General features: G+C 42.1%; 1 protein-coding gene across 1 annotated transcript in view; it reads right to left on the bottom strand.

Annotated features, from left to right (window-relative positions):
* Positions 1–22947, bottom strand: part of LOC106566625 (plexin-D1) — a 112564-nt gene that overhangs the window by 2247 nt on the left and 87370 nt on the right. Inside the window, exons 25-35 of the mRNA XM_014134824.3 lie at positions 21865–22063; positions 21525–21671; positions 21129–21285; positions 19038–19141; positions 18166–18229; positions 17073–17107; positions 16146–16250; positions 14573–14736; positions 14316–14463; positions 1521–1661; positions 1246–1320 (exon numbers count right to left, since the gene is read on the bottom strand). Of these exons, the coding sequence (XP_013990299.1) occupies positions 1246–1320; positions 1521–1661; positions 14316–14463; positions 14573–14736; positions 16146–16250; positions 17073–17107; positions 18166–18229; positions 19038–19141; positions 21129–21285; positions 21525–21671; positions 21865–22063 (1339 nt within the window). The remainder of the gene's footprint in view (positions 1–1245; positions 1321–1520; positions 1662–14315; positions 14464–14572; positions 14737–16145; positions 16251–17072; positions 17108–18165; positions 18230–19037; positions 19142–21128; positions 21286–21524; positions 21672–21864; positions 22064–22947) is intronic.

The raw sequence follows: 22947 nt of genomic DNA, 5'->3' as shown, positions 1-22947 counted from the left end.
CCTTTATTTAACTAGGCAAGTCAGTTAAGAACAAGTTCTTATTTACAATGACGGCCTAACGGGGAACAGTGGGTTAACTGCCTTGATCATTCGATCCAGGGATTCGATCCAGCAACTTTTTGGTTACTGGCCCAATGCTCTAACCAGCCCCATGTGCTGTCGGTGTGGAGGGATATTTTGGATCTCCTGGGTTGGTTAAAGGCTTGTGAGTAAGCATTTCACTGTAAGGTCTACTACACCAGTTGTATTCGGTGCATGAGAGAAATACAATTTGATCTTTAAGGATACGTGATCTCCTGTACTGACGCTCACTCACTCACTCACTCACTCACTCACTCACTCACTCACTCACTCACTCACTCACTCACTCACTCACTCACTCACTCACTCACTCACTCACTCACTCACTCACTCACTCACTCACTCACTCACTCACTCACTCACTCACTCACTCACTCACTCTCTCTCAGCATGGGAAACATATGCTACCATTGCCAAAGCAAGTGAAGTAGATAACAAAATTGAAATAAAAAATGTACAGTAAACATTACACTCATAGAAGTTCCAAAAGAATAAGACATTTCAAATGTCATATTATGTCAATCTACAGTGTTGTAATGATGTGCAAATAGGTAAAAAAGGGAAAATAAATAAACATAAATATGGGTTCTATTTATAATGGTGTTTGTCCTTCACTGGTTGCCCTTTTCTTGTGGCAACAGGTCACAAATCTCCCTGCTGTGATGGCACACTGTTGTATTTCATCCAGTAGATATGGGAGTTTATCAAAATTGGGTTTGTTTTCGAATTCTTTGTGGATCTGTGTAATCTGAGGGAAATATGTGTCTCTAATATGGTCATACATTTGGCACGAGGTTAGGAAGTGCAGCTCAGTTTCGACCTCATGTTGTGGGCAGTGTGCACATAGCCTATCTTCTCTTGAGAGCTAGGTCTGCCTACTGTGGCCTTTCTCAATAGCAAGGCTATGCTCACTGAGTCTGTACAGAGTCAAACGCTTTCCTTAAGTTTGGGTCAGTCACAGTGGTCAGGTATTCTGCCACTGTGTACTCTCTGTTTGGGACGAAATAGCATTGTAGTTTGCTCTGTTTTTTTTGTTAATTCTTTCCAATGTGTTCTCTCTCTCTCAAATCCATGTGGAATGAAGACTGGTGATAAGGCTGGAGATGGGGCCAGTTTAAACATGTGTCAAACAGCTAATCCAGGTCAGTGGTAGTGGGATCTTACCTGGTTCCTGTATTTCTTGGCGTATTTGTAGATCTCCGTCAAGGCCAGGTTGGTGTTGAACTCATTTCTGTATTTCTACGAAACGGAAAACAGCGTCAGCGTTTCGTCACAATATCAATCCTTCAAACATTGTCAGCTCAAAAAGCAATAGACAGAGATACAGATTCAACGTTGTAGCACGGTTAAATGCAGAGACAGTCCGCCACCAAGGCTAACACATTACATCTATCAATCAATGAATTAATACTTTTATTGATCTGCCACCCCTCTCTCACCCGTGACTCCTCGGCCAAGTGGGCGTTCATCTCCTGCTCACTCAGTGGCGCCATCTCATGGATCTGTTTGTAATAGCACTGTACCCTCTTCTTGTATTCTGGGATCTCCTTGGCATACAGCAGCTTGTTAGTGGGAGAGTCCTGAAACCAGAGAAGAAGTCCTCTTTAGTCAAAGTAACCTCCAGAAAGACAATTCCCATAGACGGCCTCATAGAGAAGTGAGATTTGAAAATTCCTAATAAGACCATTTAGTCATCACCTTTGAGCACAAATCATCCAGCCGAAGCCATTACAATTGTATATTCATCCAATGTCTGTCATGTTTTTGAATGATGTGATGACGTCATCACTTCTCACGCTGCTTTCTGTGCGCACTGAGTGCTAGTGCATTTGTCAGTTGGGCAGAGTAAACCAGATGCAACCCGGATATAGATGGTCCATGAATCTGCGTATGCGAACATGAGTAGAATACGTTGAAAACAATGGTCAGCCATCTTTTATAGCTCAGTGGTCCAGTCGCGCGCCAGTATATGGTGAGTGAGGTCGATGGTCAGTGAGTTGTTAACATGACTGTGGGCAGCATGGTCTGTGGTCAAAGTGTGGTTGGTCTATGGAAGCTTCTCTAATGTCAAACATGTAAAGTGTGGTGTACCGCATGGCAGCTCTCTAGGCCCTCTACTCTTTTCTATTTTTTACTAATGATCTGCCACTGGCATTAAACAAAGCATGTGTGTCCATGTAGGCTAATGATTCAACCATATATGCATTAGCAACCACAGCTAATGAAGTCCCTAAAACTCTTAAAAAATTGTTAGTCTGTTTTGGAATGGGTGGTCAGTAATAAACTAGCCCTGAACATCTCTAAAACTAAGAGCATTGTTTTTGGTATAAATCATTCCCTATGTTCTAGACCTCAGCTGAATCTGGTAATGCATTGTGTGGCTGTTGAACAAGTTGAGGAGACTAAATTACTTGGTGTTACATTAGATTGTAAACAGTCATGGTCAAAACATGTAGATTCAATGGTTGTAAAGATGGGGAGAGGTCTGTCCATAATAAAGAGATGCTTTGACAGCACACTCCAAAAAGCAAGTCCTGCAAGGGTCTTTTCACAGTCCCCAAATCCAGAACAGATTCAAGAAAGCGTACAATACTATATAGAGCTATTATTGCATGGAACTCCGTTCCATCTCATATTGCTCACATGAACAGCAAGCCTGGTTTAAAAAAAAAACTGTAAAGCAACATCTCACGGCACAACGCCTCTCCCCTATTTGAACTAGATATTTTGTGTGTTGTATTAAAATATACAGTTGAAGACGGAATTTTACATACACTTAGGTTGGAGTCATTAAAACTTTTTTCAACCACTACACAAATTTCTTGTTAACCTGTTATGGCTAGGGGGCAGTATTTTCACGGCTGGATAAAAAACGTACCCGATTTAATCTGATTATTACTCCTGCCCAGAAACTAGAATATGCATATAATTATTAGCTTTGGATAGAAAACACTCCAAAGTTTCTAAAACTGTTTGAATGGTGTCTGTGAGTATAACAGAACTCATATGTCAGGCCAAAACCTGAGAAGATTCTGTACAGTAAGTACCCTGTCTGACCATTTCTTGGCCTTCTTTGTCATCTCTATCCATTACAAAGGATCTCTGCTGTTACGTGACACTTCCTACGGCTCCAATGGGCTCTCAGAGCCCGGGAAAAAGCTAATGACGTAATTCAAAGCCCTGGCTGAAACACACGAGCGCTTTTGCTAAGTGGTCTATCAGCGGACAAAGGAATTAGGCGCGTGCCCGAGTCGACCCCATGCTGTATTTTCTTTCGTCTGTTTACCTAATTGCAGATTCCCGGTCGGAATATTATCGCTTTTTTATGAGAAAAATTGCATAAAAATTGATTTTAAACAGCGGTTGACATGCTTCGAAGTACGGTAATGAAATATTTAGAAATCTTTTGTCACGAAATGCGCCATGCGCACGACCCTTATTTACCATTCGGATAGTGTCTAGAACGCACAAACAAACGCCGCTGTTGGACATAACTATGGATTATTTTGGACCAAACCAACATTTGTTATTGAAGTAGAAGTCCTGGGAGTGCATTCTGACGAAGAACATCAAAGGTAATCAAACTTTTCTAATAGTAAATCTGATTTTGGTGAGTGCTAAACTTGGTGGGTGTCTAAATAGCTAGCCCTGTGATGCCGGGATATCTACTGAGAATATTGTAAAATGTGCTTTCACCGAAAAGCTATTTTAAAATCGGACATATCAAGTGCATAGAGGAGTTCTGTATCTATAATTCTTAAAATAATTGTTATGTTTTTTTGTGAACGTTTATCGTGAGTAATTTAGTAAATTCACCAGAGGTTTGCGGGGGGTATGCTAGTTCTGAACGTCACATGCTAATGTAAAAAAGCTGTTTTTTGATATAAATATGAACTTGATTGAACAAAACATGCATGCATTGTATAACATAATGTCCTAGGGTTGTCATCTGATGAAGATCATCAAAGGTTAGTGCTGCATTTACCTGTGGTTTTGTTTTTTGTGACATTATATGCTAGTTTGAAAAATGGGTAGTCTGATTATTTCTGGCTGGGTACTCTGCTGACATAATCTAATGTTTTGCTTTCGCTGTAAAGCCTTTTTGAAATCGGACAGTGTGGTTAGATTAACGAGAGTCTTGTCTTTAAAATGGTGTAAAATAGTCATATGTTTGAAAAATGGAAGTTTTCGGATTTTAGAGGAATTTGTATTTTGCGCCACGCCCATCATTGGATATTGGAGCAGGTGTTCCGCTAGCGGAACATCTAGATGTAAGATTAACAAACTATAGTTTTGGCAAGTCGGTTAAGACATCTACTTTGTGCATGACAAGTAATTTTCCCAACAATTTCAACAACATGGGACCATGCAGCCGTCATACCGCTCAGGAAGGAGACGCATTCTGTCTCCGAGAGATGAACGTACTTTGGTGCGAAAAGTGCAAATCAATCCCAGAACAACAGCAAAGGACCTTGTGAAGATGCTGGAGGAAACAGGTACAAAAGTATCTATATCCACAGTAAAACGAGTCCTATATTGACATAACCTGAAAGGCCGCTCAGCAAGGAAGAAGCCACTACTCCAAAACCCGCCATAAAAAAGCCAGACTACGGGTTTGCAACTGCACATGGAGACAAAGATCGTACTTTTTGACAAAATGTCCTCTGGTCTGATGAAACAAAAATAGAACTGTTTGGCCATAATGACCATCGTTATGATTGGAGGAAAAAGGGGGAGCCTTGCAAGCCGAAGAACACCATCCCAACCATGAAGCACGGGGGTGGCAGCATCATGTTGTGGGGGTGCTTTGCTGCAGGAGGGACTAGTGCACTTCACAAAATAGATGGCATCATGAGGGAAAAAGTACGTAGATTTATTGAAGCAACATCTCAAGACATCAGTCAGGAAGTTAACCTGTTGGGGGTAGGGGGCAGTATTGACACGGCCGGATAAAAAACGTACCCGATTTAATCTGGTTACTACTCCTGCCCAGTAACTAGAATATGCATATAATTATTGGCTTTGGATAGAAAACACCCTAAAGTTTCTAAAACTGTTAGAATGGTGTCTGTGAGTATAACAGAACTCATATGGCAGGCCAAAACCTGAGAGGATTCTGAACAGGAAGTGGCCTGTCTGACAAGTTGTTGTTCATCTTGGCTCTTTTTATTGAAGACTGAGGATCTTTGCTGTAACGTGACACTTCCTACGGCTCCCATAGGCTCTCAGAGCCCGGGAAAAAGCTGAATGATATCGAGGCAGCCTCTGGCTGAAACACATTATCGCTTTTGGCAAGTGGCTGATCAGAGGACAATGGGCTTAGGCGCGTGCCCGAGTCGACCCCATGCTTTATTTTCTTTCGTCTGTTTACCTAAATGCAGATTCCCGGTCAGAATATTATCGCTTTTTTACGAGAAAAATGGCATAAAAATTGATTTTAAACAGCGGTTGACATGCTTCGAAGTACGGTAATGGAATATTTAGATTTATTTTGTCACGAAATGCTCCATGCTCGTCACCCTTCTTTACCCTTTCGGATAGTGTCTTGAACGCACAAACAAAACGCCGCTATTTGGATATAACAATGGATTATTTGGGACCAAACCAACATTTGTTATTGAAGTAGAAGTCCTGGGAGTGCATTCTGACGAAGAACAGCAAAGGTAATAACATTTTTCTTATAGTAAATCTGACTTTGGTGAGTGCTAAACTTGCTGGGTGTCTAAATAGCTAGCCCTGTGATGCCAGGCTATCTACTTAGAATATTGCAAAATGTGCTTTCACCGAAAAGCTATTTTAAAATCGGACATATCAAGTGCATAGAGGAGTTCTGTATCTATAATTCTTAAAATAATTGTGATGCTTTTTGTGAACGTTTATCGTGAGTAATTTAGTAAATTTTTTGTAAATTCACCGGAAGTTTGCGGGGGGGTATGCTAGTTCTGAATGTCACATGTTAATGTTAAAAGCTGTTTTTTGATATAAATATGAACTTGATTGAACAAAACATGCATGTATTGTATAACATAATGTCCTAGGTGTGTCATCTGATGAAGATCATCAAAGGTTAGTGCTGCATTTAGCTGTCTTCTGGGTTTTTGTGACATTATATGCTAGCTTGAAAAATGGGTGTCTGATTATTTCTGGCTGGGTACTCTGCTGACATAATCTAATGTTTTGTTTTCGTTGTAAAGCCTTTTTGAAATCGGACAGTGTGGTTAGATTAACGAGAGTCTTGTCTTTAAAATGGTGTAAAATAGTCATATGTTTGAGAAATTGAAGTAATAGCATTTCTAAGGTATTTGGATAACGCGCCACGGGATTCCACTGGCTGTTACGTAGGTGGGACGAAATCGTCCCACTGGCCCTAGAGAAGTTAAAGCTTGGTCGCAAATGGGTCTTCCAAATGGACAATGATCCCAAGCATACTTCCAAAGTTGTGGCAAAATGGCTTAAGGACAACAAAGTCAAGGTATTGTAGTGGCCATCACAAAGCCCTGACCTCAACCCTATAGAAAATGTGTGGGCAGAACTGAAAAAGCGTGTGCAAGCAAGGAGGCCTACAAACCTGACTCAGTTACACCAGCTCTGTCAGGAGGAATGGGCCAAAATTCACCCAACTTATTGTGGGAAGCTTGTGGAAGGCTACCCGAAACGTTTGACCCAAGTTAAACAATTTAAAGGCAATGCTACCAAATACTAATTGAGTGTATTTAAACTTCTGACCCACTGGGAATATGATGAAAGAAATAAAAGCTGAAATAAATCATTCTCTCTACTATTATTCTGACATTTCACATTCTTAAAATAAAGTGGTGATCCTAACTGACCTAAGATAGGGAATTTTTACTAGGATTAAATGTCAGGAATTGTGAAAAACTGAGTTTAAATGTTTTTGGCTAAGGTGTATGTAAACTTCCGACTTCAACTGTAAGCTATGTGTGCCTTTTTTAAATGTATGTAGTTCTGTCCTTGAGCTATTCTTGTCTATTAATGTTCTGTATAATGTCATGTTTCATGTTTTGTATGGACCTCAGGAAGAGTAGCTGCTGCTTTTGCAACAGCTAATGCGGATCCTAATAAAATACCAAAAAATCGACGGTTGATGTACGGTCCATGGTCACAGCGAGTGGTTGGTGTTATCAGTGTGTGGTAGGTCAGCACCTCCCTGTACTGAGACAATGAAGAGAGGGCCAAGGGTTTCCTCTCCTCACAATAGGAAAGTTAAACAACCAGGCCAGACATAACAAATCATATCCACAGCCACAGAGAACCAGGCCAGACATTTTTCTTTATTTATTTAACACTTATTTTACCAAGTGAGTTGACTGAGAACACATTCTCATTTACAGCAACGACCTGGGGAATAGTTACAGGGGAGAGGAGGCAATGAATGCGCCAATTGGAAGACATAACAAACCATGTGCACAGCCACAGAGAACCAGGACAGACATAAACCATGTCCACATCTACAGAAAACCAGGCCAGACATAAACTATGTCCACAGCCACAGAGAACCAGGACAGACATTGATCATGTCCACATCTACAGAAAGCCAGGCCAGACATAAACCATGTCCACAGCCACAGAGAACCAGGACAGACATAACAATCGATCCTTCTACTTACATCTGCTACTTCTACAAGATACTGACAGCATTTACAATGGTACTGAACGCATTATTGAATCTTTAAGAAAGCTTCACTTGTAAGGTATTGGGTTGAGCATACAGACATGCATTTGTGTGTGCGTGTGTGTGGTATCGCGCCTAGGAAGACTCCAGCCACTGTCCCTCCTCATGATAGGGATCCCTCTCTTCCTGTCCACAAGGTCATTTCCTATGGTTCCTCCATCTGCCTGGCGACCCCCTGTGACCCCTAGCACCCCCCACCCCTCCCTGTCTGTCTGCAGGACACCAGATAAGGTTTCTGTGGAAACAACTCTGTTTCCAAGCCTTCTCTCAACCCTGCAGAGCAACGGCTAATCCAGATCCCTTACTGACCTGTCCTGTCCCCTGACCACCACACACACACACACACACACACACACACACACACACACACACACACACACACACACACACACACACACACACACACACACACACACACACACACACACACACACACACACACACACACACACACACACACACACACACACACGATGGTTAATCCAGACCTTTTCTGCCCTGCTCTTCCTATGCTGAACACTCAAGCAGAGAAAAGAGTTAAGTCTCCACTCAGACAGTCTAATACCTTTCTGTCTTATCTAAAGAACAGTAAACATCTATACACAGACAGCACAGCTGAGGACACCAGGTCTTCCCAATAACAGACAGAGAATAAAGGATGAGATGAGCATCTGGATGTTTTACAGTGCCATGGTGTGTGTGTTTGTGTGTGTGTGTTTCTGTGTATTACATGTTTGAGGTGTGTGCATTGGCTCTCTGGCAATGAACAAGTGGAATAAATCATAATGCTTTGGTTTCATCTGAAAGAGCAGCATTAAGCATCTCTGGGGAGGAAGTCAGTCAAAGAGACAGGAAGCAAAGTGTATGCTAGGGGTCACAGCTTCTGAGGGATGAGACTGTTTGTGGGAAGTAAGGACACTGAAACACACACACACTTTGAAGAGTGAATTCCTGGTGCCCATGACCTTGGCTGAGCAGACTGGGCTGAAAAATCATGAGGAGAGGTAGACAGACTGACTGGAGAGAGGAGGGGAAGGGGGTTGGCAGGGACTGGGGAGGAATGTGGAGATAGGTGATGACAGTGAGGGTCATTTTGGGAAAGTGTGTGTGTGTGTGTGTGTGTGTGTGTGTGTGTGTGGTGTGTGTGTGTGTGTGTGTCTGTGTGTGTTTAAGTATACTGTATGTTTGGTTTGGTTTATTTGGATCCCCATTAGCTTTTGCCGAAACAGCAGCTATTCTATCTGGGGTCCACACAAAACATGACAAGTAACAAAACACGGATACACAGACAAACAAGAACACTAACACACATTTTTTTATACAACAATATACGAATAATACAAATAAAAAATAATTGTGTAGATTGTGTGTATTGTGTGTATTAGAGTGTGATAGAGTGTGTGTTTGTCTGTGTCATTTCACAGTTCCTATTGTGAAATGACACAATATGTAATTTTGCTGTTTGGAGATGGAAGGGAGTTCCATGCGAAGAGAACCCTAGTGGCATGTCTTGTGGGTTATGTGTGGGTGTCTGAACTGTATGTTATTTCATTATGGAGACAATCTCGAATTTTCATCACAGTAATAATCTCAGCAGAACCCTGTCTTTCAAAGCTAATTCATAAATATCCAAATAACTTCACAGATCGTCATTGTAAAGGGTTTAAACACTGTTTCCCATGCTTGTTCAATGAACCATAAACAATTAATGAACATGCACCTGTGGAACGGTCGTTAAGACACGAACAGCTTACAGATGGTAGGCAATTAAGGTCACAGTTATGAAAACTTAGGACACTAAAGAGGCCTTTCTACTGACTCTGAAAAACACCAAAAGAAAAATGCCCAGGGTCCCTGCTCATCTGTGTGAACGTGCCTTAGGCATGCTGCAAGGAGGCATGAGGACTGCAGATGTGGCCAGGGCAATACATTTCAATATCCATACTGTGAGACGCCTAAGACAGCGCTACAGGACGGACAGCTGACCATCCTTGCAGTGGCAGACCACGTGTAACAACACCTGCACAGGATTGGTACATCCGAAAATCACACCTGCGGGACAGGTACAGGATGGCAACAACAACTGCCCGAGTAACACCAGGAACAAACAATCCCTCCATCAGTGCTCAGACTGTCCGCAATAGGCTAAGAGAGGCTGGACTGAGGGCTTGGAGGCCTGTTACATTTACATTTAACCTGTTAGGGCTAGGGGGCAGTATTTACACGGCCGGATAAAAATCGAACCCGATTTAATCTGGTTACTACTCCTGCCCAGTAACTAGAATATGCATATAATTATTGGCTTTGGATAGAAAACACCCTAAAGTTTCTAAAACTGTTTGAATGGTGTCTGTGAGTATAACAGAACTCATATGGCAGGCAAAAACCTGAGAAGATTTCATGCAGGAAGTGGCCTGTCTGACAAGGTGTTGTTGTTCTTGCCTCTGTTTATTGAAGAGTCAGGATCTTAGCTCTAATGTGACACTTCCTACGGCTCCAATAGGCTCTCAGAGCCCGGGAAAAAGCTGAACGATGTCGAGGCAGCCCCAGGCTGAAACACATAATCGCCTTTGCCAAGTGGCCGATCAGAGGACAAAGGAATTAGGCGCGTGCCCGAGTCGACCCCATGCTGTATTTTCTTTCGGCTGTTTACCTAATTGCAGATTCCCGGTCGGAATATTATCGCTTTTTTACGAGAAAAATGGCATAAAAATTGATTTTAAACAGCGGTTGACATGCTTCGAAGTACGGTAATTAAATATTTAGAAATCTTTTGTCACAAAGTGCGCGTGACCCTTATTTACAATTCGGATAGTGTCCTGAACGCACGAACAAAATGCCGCTGTTGGAACATAACTATGGATTATTTTGGACCAAACCAACATTTGTTATTGAAGTAGAAGTCCTGGGAGTGCATTCTGACGAAGAACAGGAAAGGTAATCAAACTTTTCTTATAGTAAATCTGACTTTGGTGAGTGCTAAACTTGGTGGCTGTCTAAATAGCTAGCCCTGTGATGCCGGGCTATCTACTTAGAATATTGCAAAATGTGCTTTCACCGAAAAGCTATTTTAAAATCGGACATATCGAGTGCATAGAGGAGTTCTGTATCTATAATTCTTAAAATAATTGTTCTGCTTTTTGTGAACGTTTATCGTGAGTAATTTAGTAAATTGTTAGTGAATTCGCCGGAAGTTTGCCGGGGGTATGCTAGTTCTGAACGTCACATGCTAATGTGAATTCGCCGGAAGTTCGCCGGGGGTATGCTAGTTCTGAACGTCACATGCTAATGTAAAAAGCTGGTTTTTGATATAAATATGAACTTGATTGAACAAAACATGCATGTATTGTATAACATAATGTCCTAGGTGTGTCATCTGATGAAGATCATCAAAGGTTAGTGCTGCATTTAGCTGTCTTCTGGGTTTTTGTGACATTATATGCTAGCTTGAAAAATGGGTGTCTGATTATTTCTGGCTGGGTACTCTGCTGACATAATCTAATGTTTTGTTTTCGTTGTAAAGCCTTTTTGAAATCGGACAGTGTGGTTAGATTAACGAGAGTCTTGTCTTTAAAATGGTGTAAAATAGTCATATGTTTGAGAAATTGAAGTAATAGCATTTCTAAGGTATTTGAAAATCGCGCCACAGGATTCAACTGGCTGTTACGTAGGTGGGACGATTTGATGCCACCTAGCCCAGAGAGGTTAAGTCATTTAGCAGACGCTCTTATCCAGAGCGACTTACAAATTGGTGCATTCACCTTATGATATCCAGTGGAACAACCACTTTACAATAGTGCATCTAAATCTTTTAAGGGGGGGGGGGGGGGGTTAGGATTAGGATTACTTTATGCTATCCTAGGTATTCCTTGAAGAGGTGGGGTTTCAGGTGTCTCCGGAAGGTGGTGATTGACTCCGCTGTCCTGGCGTCGTGAGGGAGCTTGTTCCACCATTGGGGTGCCAGAGCAGCGAACAGTTTTGACTGGGCTGAGCGGGAACTGTAAGGCAGGTCCTCACCAGACATTACCTTTATCGCCTATGGGCACAAACCTACCGTCGCTGGACCAGACAGGACTGGCAAAAAGTGCTCTTCACTGACGAGTCGCGGATGTGTCTCATCAGGGGTGATGGTCAGATTCACGTTTATCATCGAAGGAATGAGCGTTACACCGAGGCCTGTACTCTGGAGCAGGATCGATTTGAAGGTGGAGGGTTCGTCATGGTCTGGTGAGGTGTGTCACAGCATCATCGGACTGAGCTTGTTGTCATTACAGGCAATCTCAACGCTGTGCGTTACAGGGAAGACATCCTCCTCCCTCATGTGGTACCCTTCCTGCAGGCTCATCCTGACATGACCCTCCAGCATGACAATGCCACCAGCCATACTGCTCGTTCTGTATGTGATTTCCCGCAAGACAGGAATGTCAGTGTTCTGCCATGACCAGCGAAGAGCCCGGATATCAATCCCATTGAGCACGTCTGGAACCTGTTGGATCGGAGGTTGAGGGCTACGGCCATTCCCCCAGAAATGTCCGGGAACTTGCAGGTGCGTTGGTGGAAGAGTGGGGTAACATCTCACAGCAAGAACTGGCAAATCTGGTGCATTCCATGAGGAGGAGATGCACTGCAGTACTTAATGCAGCTGGTGGCCACACCAGATACTGACTGTTACTTTTGATTTGAACCCCCTTTGTTCAGGGACACATTATTCCACAGTCACATGTCTGTGGAACTTGTTCAGTTTATGTCTCAGTTGTTGAATCTTGTTATGTTCATACAAATATTTACACATGTTAAGTTTGCTGAAAATAAACGCAGTTGACAGTGAGAGGACGTTTCTTTTTTTCGGAGTTTATTTCTCATAGAAACTAAACGAGAAACAGCTAATCTCTCGTCAACCCCCAACCAGGAAAGACTGACATGCATGATGTTTATGTTTGTTCTGTATGTGCAATTAAAAGGGTAAGGTGTGCTGCTATCTTTTGAGCCAGCAGTAGCTTTGCTGGCTCTTTCCTTGCTGCACTTGACCAAATTATCAGACAGTAATCAAGATGGGACAAGACCAGAGACTGAACAACTAGTACAGTTGATTTTTGTGTAAAAAACACATAACATGTTTTTGTAACAGAAATACCCTTCCTCAGCTTCACCTAAATTTGATCAATATGACTTGTCCATGATGATTGACCATCCAATGATATACCTAGGAGTTTAGTTTCCTCAACTTTCTCAATGATCACACACTTTATGTACAACTCCAGTTGAGATTTCGGTCTTAAAGAATGTTTTGAACCAAATACAATGCTTTCAGTATTAGATGTATTTAAGACCTATTTATTATTAATCACCCATTCTGAAACTTACTGCAATTCCTCATTTAGAATTTCAGTAAGCCTACTGGCTTTGGATACTGACATGTAGAGTGTGGAAATCATCTGCATACATAGTCATTCTGTAGCTTCGCGTAAGACCAGTGGCAAATCAATTGTTAAAAAAAATAGAGAAGCGTAACAGCCCAAGGCAACTGCCCTGAGGGACACCACACTGTACATATTTCATCTTAGATAAGCTTCTATTGGATAAATAACTCTCCAACCATGTGATGGCAGGTGATCTAAAGCCATAGCAAGTGAGTTTTTTCAATAACATTTAAACATTTTATTTTATCTTTATTTAACTATGCAAGTCAGTTAAGAACAAATTCTTATTTACAATGACGGCCTATCCCAGCCAAACCCTAACCCGAATGACGCTGGGCCAATTGTGCATCGCCCTATGGGACTCCCAATCACGGCCGGTTGTGATACAGCCTGGTTTGCCAGGATCTGTAGTGAGCACTGAGATGCAGTGCCTTAGACCGCTGCGCCACTCGGGAGCCCCATCAAAGTCTGCACTGAAATCTAACAATACAGCTCCAACTATGATCTTATTATCCATTTCTTTTAGCCAATCATCAGTCATTTGAGTCAGTGCATTACAAGTTTAGTACCCTTCTCTATATGCATGCTGAAAGTTAGTAGTTAACTTGTTCTCTGAAAAATAGAGAGAATTGTGTTTGACCAAATACAATGCTATCAGTTTACTAAGAAAAGGCAGAAAACTGATTGGGTGGCTGTTAGAACCAGCAAAGGGTGCTTGACAATTTTTTAGCAGTGGAATGACTTTAGCTTCCGTCCACGTTTTTTAGGCTTTGGTTAAAGATATAGCAAATAGGGGTGGCAATACAGTCTGCTATGATTCTCATTAGTGTCCTATCATGGTTGTTTATACCTGGTGGCTTATCATTATTGATGGATAACAATATTTTTTCCACCTTTCCCAAATTCAAAACAGCAATCCTTCTCTTTCATTATTAGATATTTTATACAAAAATATGATGGTTCACTGTTCAACATTGTAATTTCACTTCAGAGTTTTCCACAATGATTGTAATGTGTGTGTGTCTCATGTGCAATACAGTGTGTCTTTGTAACCATGTGACTGCGTTGAGTGCGATCACTTAACAGTAATTGTTTATACATGTGTAATGTGTGTGTCTCACCTTGCCCAGCTGCAGGTCTGAAACGGAGCAGGCATCTATGAAGGCCTGGGCAATGACAGACAGACAGGCGTCCATGTGGTCCGTCTTTTCAATGTCAAACACAAACTGAGGGTTCTTCAGGATGTTCACCCAGAAACGCAGAGGTAAACTATAGAGATGAGACAACATTATGTGAGCTTCAGGAACATCTTGCATTATGGATACTGTACTGCCTCATGCTACATTGATGAGTAGATGCATCTCGTTCCCCTAGCTACCAGTTGGTCTTCCAGATGTGCAGGGTGTCGGGGTCCGTGATGCCCCTCTTGTCCGCCTGCTCCTCCAGGAAGTCAAAGAAGTATTTGATTGCCAGCGGCGGACGCTCTGCAGGAATACTGAGGATGGCCTGGAACAAGTCATCTAGGAACTTCTGCAGTGTTCCCTACAAAACCACAACACAGATGGGATCAGACACGGAACCAGAATTGGATTGTTTGGAATTCTGGGATGAAATTTTTTTTATTTTTTAAATGTACCTTTATTTAACTAGGGAAGTCAGTTAAGAACACATTCTTATTTTCAATGACGGTTTAGGAACAGTGGGTTTACTGTCTTGTTCAGGGGCAGAATGACACATTTTTTTTTATTTTAAATGTTATTTTTTTCACCTTGTCAGCTCAGGGACTTGATCTTGCAACCTTTCAGTTACAAGTCTAACACTCTAACCACTAGGCTACCTGCCACCCCATGTCACTGTAAATAGAACTGATGATGGATTGATTGTCAACGATGATGGAATGATGCCTCTGCTTTAGCCAACTACCGTAATTTCCGGACTATAAGCCGCAACTCTTTCCCCACGCTTTGAACCTCGCGGCTTAAACAATGACGCGGCTAATATATGGATTTTTCCCACTTTCACATTTTTTTTTCTCCAAAAAAACACATTCTGTGACGTGCTCAGTTTTTTGGCGGCATGAAGCTTTCATTAGACCAATGAAATTGCCGAACGGGTTAAGGTCAAACAACTTTTTTGTTTACTGTTTAGATTAAATTGAGCGCTCTCAAACTTCCCATCATTCTGATTACTGTAGTCATTTTGTCACCCTCATCATGGCAAAGACATGGAGAAATGCATATGATGCAGCTTTCAAGTTGAAGGCGATTGATCTGGCTGTTGGAAAAGGAAATAGAGCTGCTGCACGGGAGCTTGGTCTTAATGAGTCGATGATAAGACGTTGGAAACAGCAGCGTGAGGAATTGACTCAGTGCAAAAAGACAACTAAAGCTTACTGCAAATTGATTTTTTTTGTTACAAGCCGTGTTTCGTTAAAGCCTATTTATTTTTGTTACAAGCCGTGTTTCGTTAAAGCCTATTTATTTTTGTTACAAGCCGTATTTCGTTAAAGCCTGTGTGAAGTTCATTTGTTTCAATGTTCCGGTAGGCACCTGCGGCTTATAGACATGTGCGGCTTATTTATGTTCAAAATAATATATATTTTTAAATTCAGTGGGTGCGGCTTATATTCAGGTGCGCTCAATAGTCCGGAAATTACGGTACTTGAGTTGTGACTGTCATGCCAAACTGTTTAGGATCACAATCGTACTAGTTTGGGAATCATGATGATGATCTTATAAATAACTTGTATTTTTGCATTTAAGCCACAATTTTGGATCTGTGTGGGTCTCCATCTCTCTAAGTAGGCTCACAATTGACATGATAAGCAGTTGGCTAGCTGAAGCACTAACAGATGGGCATCCAGGAAAGGCTGGCACTGCTTTCTGTCACTGTTCTGGTTGTACACTGTGGCTCATTAAAGTTGGCTGCCACACTGTGGGTTGTGTGCTTACCTTGGTGGAGAGGAGGCGGGTTAGGTAGATCTCAGGGAGGACCTTCTTACGATGACTCTGTCTGTGGGACTTCTTATTCTCAAACGGCTCATCATGAGGCAAGACCTGGAAGGGTGGGGGCAGGGGTTAGAGGTCAGGGTACAAAAACATCCTATCATCATGGTGGGGATATAACCTAAATCTAAATGAGAATCTTCTACGGAGGTGTGATTAACATTTGACAGGGAGATGAAATGAAAACAAGTGTTCTTGTATGAAGGTTTCAGTTAATACTTCTACCATTTCAAAATGTTTTCACTCACTTCTAAGTACTGAACACAACCCAGGAAACACATTTGGGATTTATGAGGCCTGACTAACAAGCAAGTTGGGACATTTTGGAAGTTTCTCTGATTGCTGTACAGTAAACCAATACGAGATGTCTAACATGCTGGTACAGGACAGGGCTAGGACAGGGGTGTGGAGGTGGAGGTGGAGGAGAAAGAAAGGACACTGTTGGTTTCACTCTACTGAGCCAGTCCAGGCCAGCACACCATAATATGAAGTGCTACATCAACAAATAACTGCTCAAGAAAAATGACTAAAGCTATTCTCTCAGTGAAATGTATGCCAGAGAACTCATTTCGTCGAACTGAAAGTTAGCATATCTGAGTTTTTTCAATGGCTTATGTGGTATTAGTGCTGTCATGTTCTTTCCTACATGCATGCGCTCACACACACTCTTATGAAAGTGTGTAGTTAGTGATTTATTGCTCAGGCTATCCCTGTGTCTGTCTGCGTTAAACTGAGTTCTTTCTGAGACCAATGGGGCTGATGACAGACTGACTGGGGTTAATAGAGGTGAATGAGAAAGCTCTCTGTCCGTGTGTGTGTGCTTGTGTGTGTGCTTGTGTGTGTGTTTTTGTGTGTGCTTGTGTGTGTGCTTACCAAATGGACATATTTCTCTGTGTCCAAGTCTTTGGCTGCAGAGGGAGAGAAAGAAACAGAACAAAACAATGAGAGAAGGAGAGAGTGAGAGAGAGAATGAAAGAAGATCAGAGGAGGGGAGACAAGTAATAGACAGAAAAAAAGGAAGCGGTCATGAAGAGAGACAGAGGTTTATGGAAATCAAAGAGAGAGTGTAATTAGAGAGCGAGGGAAAAAAAGAACGATTATGAGTGAAAGAATGAGAGAGAAAAACTGAAAAGAAACAGAGAGAGGCAGACAGAGTCTTTGATTGGTGCTGGAGCCAGTGTAATGAGTTTATAATGCTCACGCATCGTCAGACCAGAGGTTCACTCTCTCCCTGGTTTACACACACGCACACGCACATGTGCGTACACACAAACACAGCCCAATAGTGGCTGTGCTCTCATTACTCCAGGCCTAGTCTTGGCAGGACAGGCCGGTTTAGGCCCCGGCCCCAGTCCAGACCCTCTTAGCTAATCACAGAGAGGGGGAAAGGTGTTTTACATTAGCCAAGGTGTACTACAAATCCATTAGGCCTGGCCTTTGAGCTGCTGGCTCGGTTTGGACCACTTTAGCCTCTCTGGCCAAGTATGAATGAGAGGAGAGGCCCTAATCGTTGGGATGGACAGAGCAGTCTGTCAGAACCGAAGTCCTGTTCTGGATGAGGTTAGCAGACCCTCCCAAACTGAACCGGAACATTGACGGCCCAGCAGAGTCGTCAACTGTTCATGCTTATGGATACTGAATATCAACCCACGCTGTTGAAAGGTCTAAATCCACTGTGTGTGTGTGTGCCTGTGTATCAGTGTGTGTGTGTGTGTGTGTGCATGCTTGTGTGTATTGTGTATGTGTGTGTGAATGATTAATTGAGAGTGTGTATATGTGGCTACAGCATGTTTGTGGTTGGAAATGAATGTATGTCTGTGGTTTGGTGTGTGTGTATATATATATGTGTCTAATGTGCTCAAGATGAGATGAGTGTATGCGGTTTTACCTTAATAAAGTACGTGTGTATGTTTTTCTAAGCATGTAGGGGTGTGTGACAAGGTGACAGTGTGTGTGTGTGACCTACCTCTCCCCAGGGTGTTGTCTCTCTTGTCTTTCATGCTCATGGCGAATGACGCCCCCTCTGGGATCTGGGGGTGGGGTCAGAGGTCACAGGATCAGGGGTGAGAGACATGGGGCACAAGAACTGGATCATTAACCGCTGCCTCACGGTGTGTGAGAGAGAGTGTGTGAGAGAGAGAGAGAGAGAGAGAGAGAGAGAGGAGAGAGAGAGAGAGAGAGAGAGAGAGAGAGAGAGAGAGAGAGAGAGAGAGAGAGGAGAGAGAGAGAGAGAGAGAGGGTGAGAGAGTTTGAGTGTGTGTGAGAGATAATTTGAGTGTTTGTGTGTGTGTGTTTGGGGGGGTCATTAAAGTCAACACACAGTGAAATGGATTGAACAGCATTGCCAGTGAACTGAAACTGTTAGTACATGCTGTGCCTCGCTGCATTCACAGTTCACTGCCTTCCCAGCACGGACTAAGCAAAGCACTCAACAGCACAGGTAACAGGGCAGATGTTAGGGGTCACTGCCCAGCTGTTTACACACACACATACACTCAGGCACACCGAAATACTCTGACACATACCAAACATACCAAGACAATAGAAAGTGCAAAGACACACAGATACCCACAGACAATGACACACTGCATGTGTATGATCAGACAGACAAACTGCACATAGACTAACACACACACAGTCACCCACACATAAAAATCATGTGGCACCCATTGAGCAGTCAAGATGTCAACATTTACAGTGACAACTCACCCTCACCTCTCTTTTATACACCCACACACACACACACACACACACACACACACACACACACACACGCACACACACATACACACACACGTTAGAGCATATGGGGTGTGTGTGATGGGAGCAGATCCTTGCCTGGTAATGTGTGACTGTGTTGAGTTTCTTCCTGCCATCCTCCATCACAGAGGTGTTATCCAGGTCTTGGAGGATCCTGCTGTTACTACCAGAAGCAAACCACTCTGCAGGAGAGGAGGGGGAGGCAATACATGTAATGAATGTTTAAATGCATTTAGCCTTCTACTGTACTGTACTAGCTCCATGTCAAGGACTAGAGTCACCCGAGCCATGGACCGTTCACTCTGTCACCATCTGGAAAATGTTATCGGAGCATCAGGTCTTGGACCAACAGGCTCCGATAAGGCTGCTGAACAGCTAACCCTATCTGTTGCCCTGCACCTTAGAGACTATTTTCACCTCAGAGACAATCTGCACCTTAGAGACTATTTTCACCTCAGAGACAATCTGTACCTTAGAGACTATTTTCACCTCAGAGACAATCTGCACCTTAGAGACTATTTTCACCTCAGAGACAATCTGTACCTTAGAGACTATTTTCACCTCAGAGACAATCTGTACCTTAGAGACTATTTTCACCTCAGAGACAATCTGTACCTTAGAGACTTTTGCACCGATGCACCGACCCTCCACACATCCAACCGACCCACCCACCTGTTCTATTATATGCTATTTATTTAACTGCATGACCAAGACACTAGCCACTTTGTTTGTAAATACAGTCATACTAGACATAGCACATTCATTATATATCCTATTGTTCATTATCTATACTGTATATCCTATTGTTCATGATCTATATACTGTATATCCTATTGTTCATTATCTATACTGTATACCCTATTGATCATTATCTATACTGTATATCCTATTGTTCATTATCTATACAGTATACCCTATTGATCATTATCTATACTGTATATCCTATTGTTCATTATCTATACAGTATACCCTATTGATCATTATCTATACTGTATATCCTATTGTTCATTATCTATACAGTATACCCTATTGATCATTATCTATACTGTATATCCTATTGTTCATTATCTATACAGTATACCCTATTGTTCATTATCTATACTGTATATCCTATTGTTCATTATCTACACTGTATATCCTATTGTTCATTATCTATACTGTATATCCTATTGTTCATGATCTATATACTGTATATCCTATTGTTCATTATCTATACTGTATATCCTATTGTTCATGATCTATACTGTATATCCTATTGTTCATTATCTATACTGTATATCCTATTGTTCATTATCTATACTGTATATCCTATTGTTCATGATCTATATACTGTATATCCTATTGTTCATGATCTATACTGTATACCCTATTGTTCATTATCTATACTGTATATCATATTGTTCATGATCTATATACTGTATACCCTATTGTTCATGATCTATATACAGTATACCCTATTGTTCATTATCTATACTGTATACCCTATTGTTCATTATCTATACTGTATATCATATTGTTCATGATCTATATACAGTATACCCTATTGTTCATGATCTATATACTGTATACCCTATTGTTCATTATCTATACAGTATACCCTATTGTTCATTATCTATACTGTATACCCTATTGTTCATTATCTATACTGTATACCCTATTGTTCATTATCTATACTGTATACCCTATTGTTCATTATCTATACTGTATACCCTATTGTTCATTATCTATACTGTATACCCTATTGTTCATTATCTATACTGTATATCCTATTGTTCATTATCTATACAGTATACCCTATTGTTCATTATCTATACTGTATATCCTATTGTTCATTATCTATACTGTATATCCTATTGTTCATGATCTATACTGTATACCCTATTGTTCATTATCTAAACGGTATATCCTATTGTTCATTATCTATACTGTATATCCTATTGTGTACACATCACTTTACTTGTTATTGATATTGTAGTGCAATGTTGAGGGAGCTAGCACACAAGTATTTCACTGCACCTTTTATACCTGCTGTAAACTGTGTATGTGATGAATACAATTTAATTTGATGTTAGCTGAGCTACGAAGTAATAATTGGTCATATAGCTCCTTTGCATGGCATTACTTCCACAACTGGGGAGTTGAAGGACAAATAAAAGTAACTTTTCTCACCCAGGTCTACGTCCTCTGCCCGGGGCCACTGGGAGAAGGGCAGGTTCTTATAGAAGGCCTCTAGAATTTTCTCCTTCACCTGACAGATGGTGTCTGTGTTCACAACCTTCACAGCCAGAGAGTCCATACCACATCCCTGGAACGACACGTTGATGTTCTGGACACACAGAGAGAGGGAGGCAATGAATGTTACAATGTCACCGTCTTTTACTTTAGATGGTTGATTATTCCTGCTGATTGATTAAGCTGGTTCATTATTCCTGTTGAGTGATTAAGCTACACATAGTTGAGATATTGTAAACTCTGTCATACGATAGACATATGATACATGCACATAGCAAGAGGTGAACCAATCAGTGGGCAGTATATGACCTGCGTTGTTGTGTGGTGACTGACCTGGGGCTTGGCCTCAACGTTCTCTCTGAGCAGCCACTCCTCGTTCAGTGTGTACCGGGCCTTCCCTGTGATGGCGTCTATAGAACCCTTGTTGATCTGCTGCCTGATGGCACAAAGCAGCAGGAAGAAGGGCTCGCCCACTGTCTCCTGCAGAAAACACAGTAACACGTTGATAACGTAAACATTGAGACTGTCAGTAAAGGCCCAGACTGTAACCAACTGGACAGGGAATACTCATGACTGGATACAAAAATGTTTGACGGGATTCTCGTTCTATTGTTCCATTCTATTGTCTCACTCCCTCTCTTTTCCCAACTCCCTCCCTGCCTCCCTCCCTCACCTTGAGGTAGCTGTACATGCAGATGGACATCCAGTTGGTTAGCATCTTCTCCACAACAGACTCTGTCCGTCGCAGCATCAGCTTGGGGTTCTTGGCGGCCGAGGCATCGATCAGATCCACCAGCAGATCCTTCATAATGCTGGTGTAGTACTCCAGCTTACCATGGAGGGCAATAGTGAGCAGGGATGCCAGGCTACACCTGGGGGGACACAGAAAAACACAAAAATGTGTGTGAGCACAGAGTAAAGAGACATATACAATTCACACAACATGATTTAGTCCCCACACCTGAGAATACACTGAGTTATGTATATGTTCTGAGTTGTCCCAGAGGATGGAGGGGGTGAAACAGTAAAGGTAGACGGGGGATTTCCATAACAAAGAACCTTTCATTTTTTTAAATGTTACCTTTATTTAACTAGGCAAGTCAGTTAAGAACAAATTCTTATTTTCAATGACGGCCTATGAACTGCCTTGTTCAGGGGCAGAACGACATAATTTTTACCTTGTGAGCTCGGGGATTCGATCTTGCAACCTTTCAGTTACTAGTCCGACACTCTAACCACTAGGTATACCTGCCGTCCCATCTAGGAGACCAGGCAGGGGAAACATTAAAGCCACACCACTACTGTGGTGCTGAGCCTGGAGAGGGAACAGTGAAAGGGTCTGGCTTCCAGAACCAATATGAGGAACCTCCAGAACAACTGTGTGTTTTTAGACTGATACACTATATGATACACTATATGCTGAGGTGTTGTTGTATAGAGCTGGAAAACAGGCGGCAGGTAGCCTGGCGTGTAGGAGCGTTGGGCCAGTAACCGAAAGGTTGCTGGATTGAATCTGTTGTTCTGCCCCTGAGCAAGGCAGGGTGGTGTACCTCTAACTGTTCCCCAGGTGCCGATGAAGTGGATGTCAATTAAGGCAGCCCCCAACACTTCTCTGATTCAGAGGGGTTGGGTTAAATGCAGAAGACACATTTCAGTTGAATGCATTCAGTTGTACAACTGACTATGCATCCCCCGTTCACCATATTGTACACATAAACATTTTGAACTGGGAAGAGGTGGATAGACACTCAGGGGC

This window comes from Salmo salar, chromosome 13 (assembly GCF_965601325.2).
Source record: "Salmo salar chromosome 13, fSalSal1, whole genome shotgun sequence".
NCBI lineage: Eukaryota > Metazoa > Chordata > Actinopteri > Salmoniformes > Salmonidae > Salmo > Salmo salar.
The sequence above is the reverse complement of the archived record's forward strand: the minus strand, read 5'-3'. Positions and strand labels throughout refer to the sequence as shown.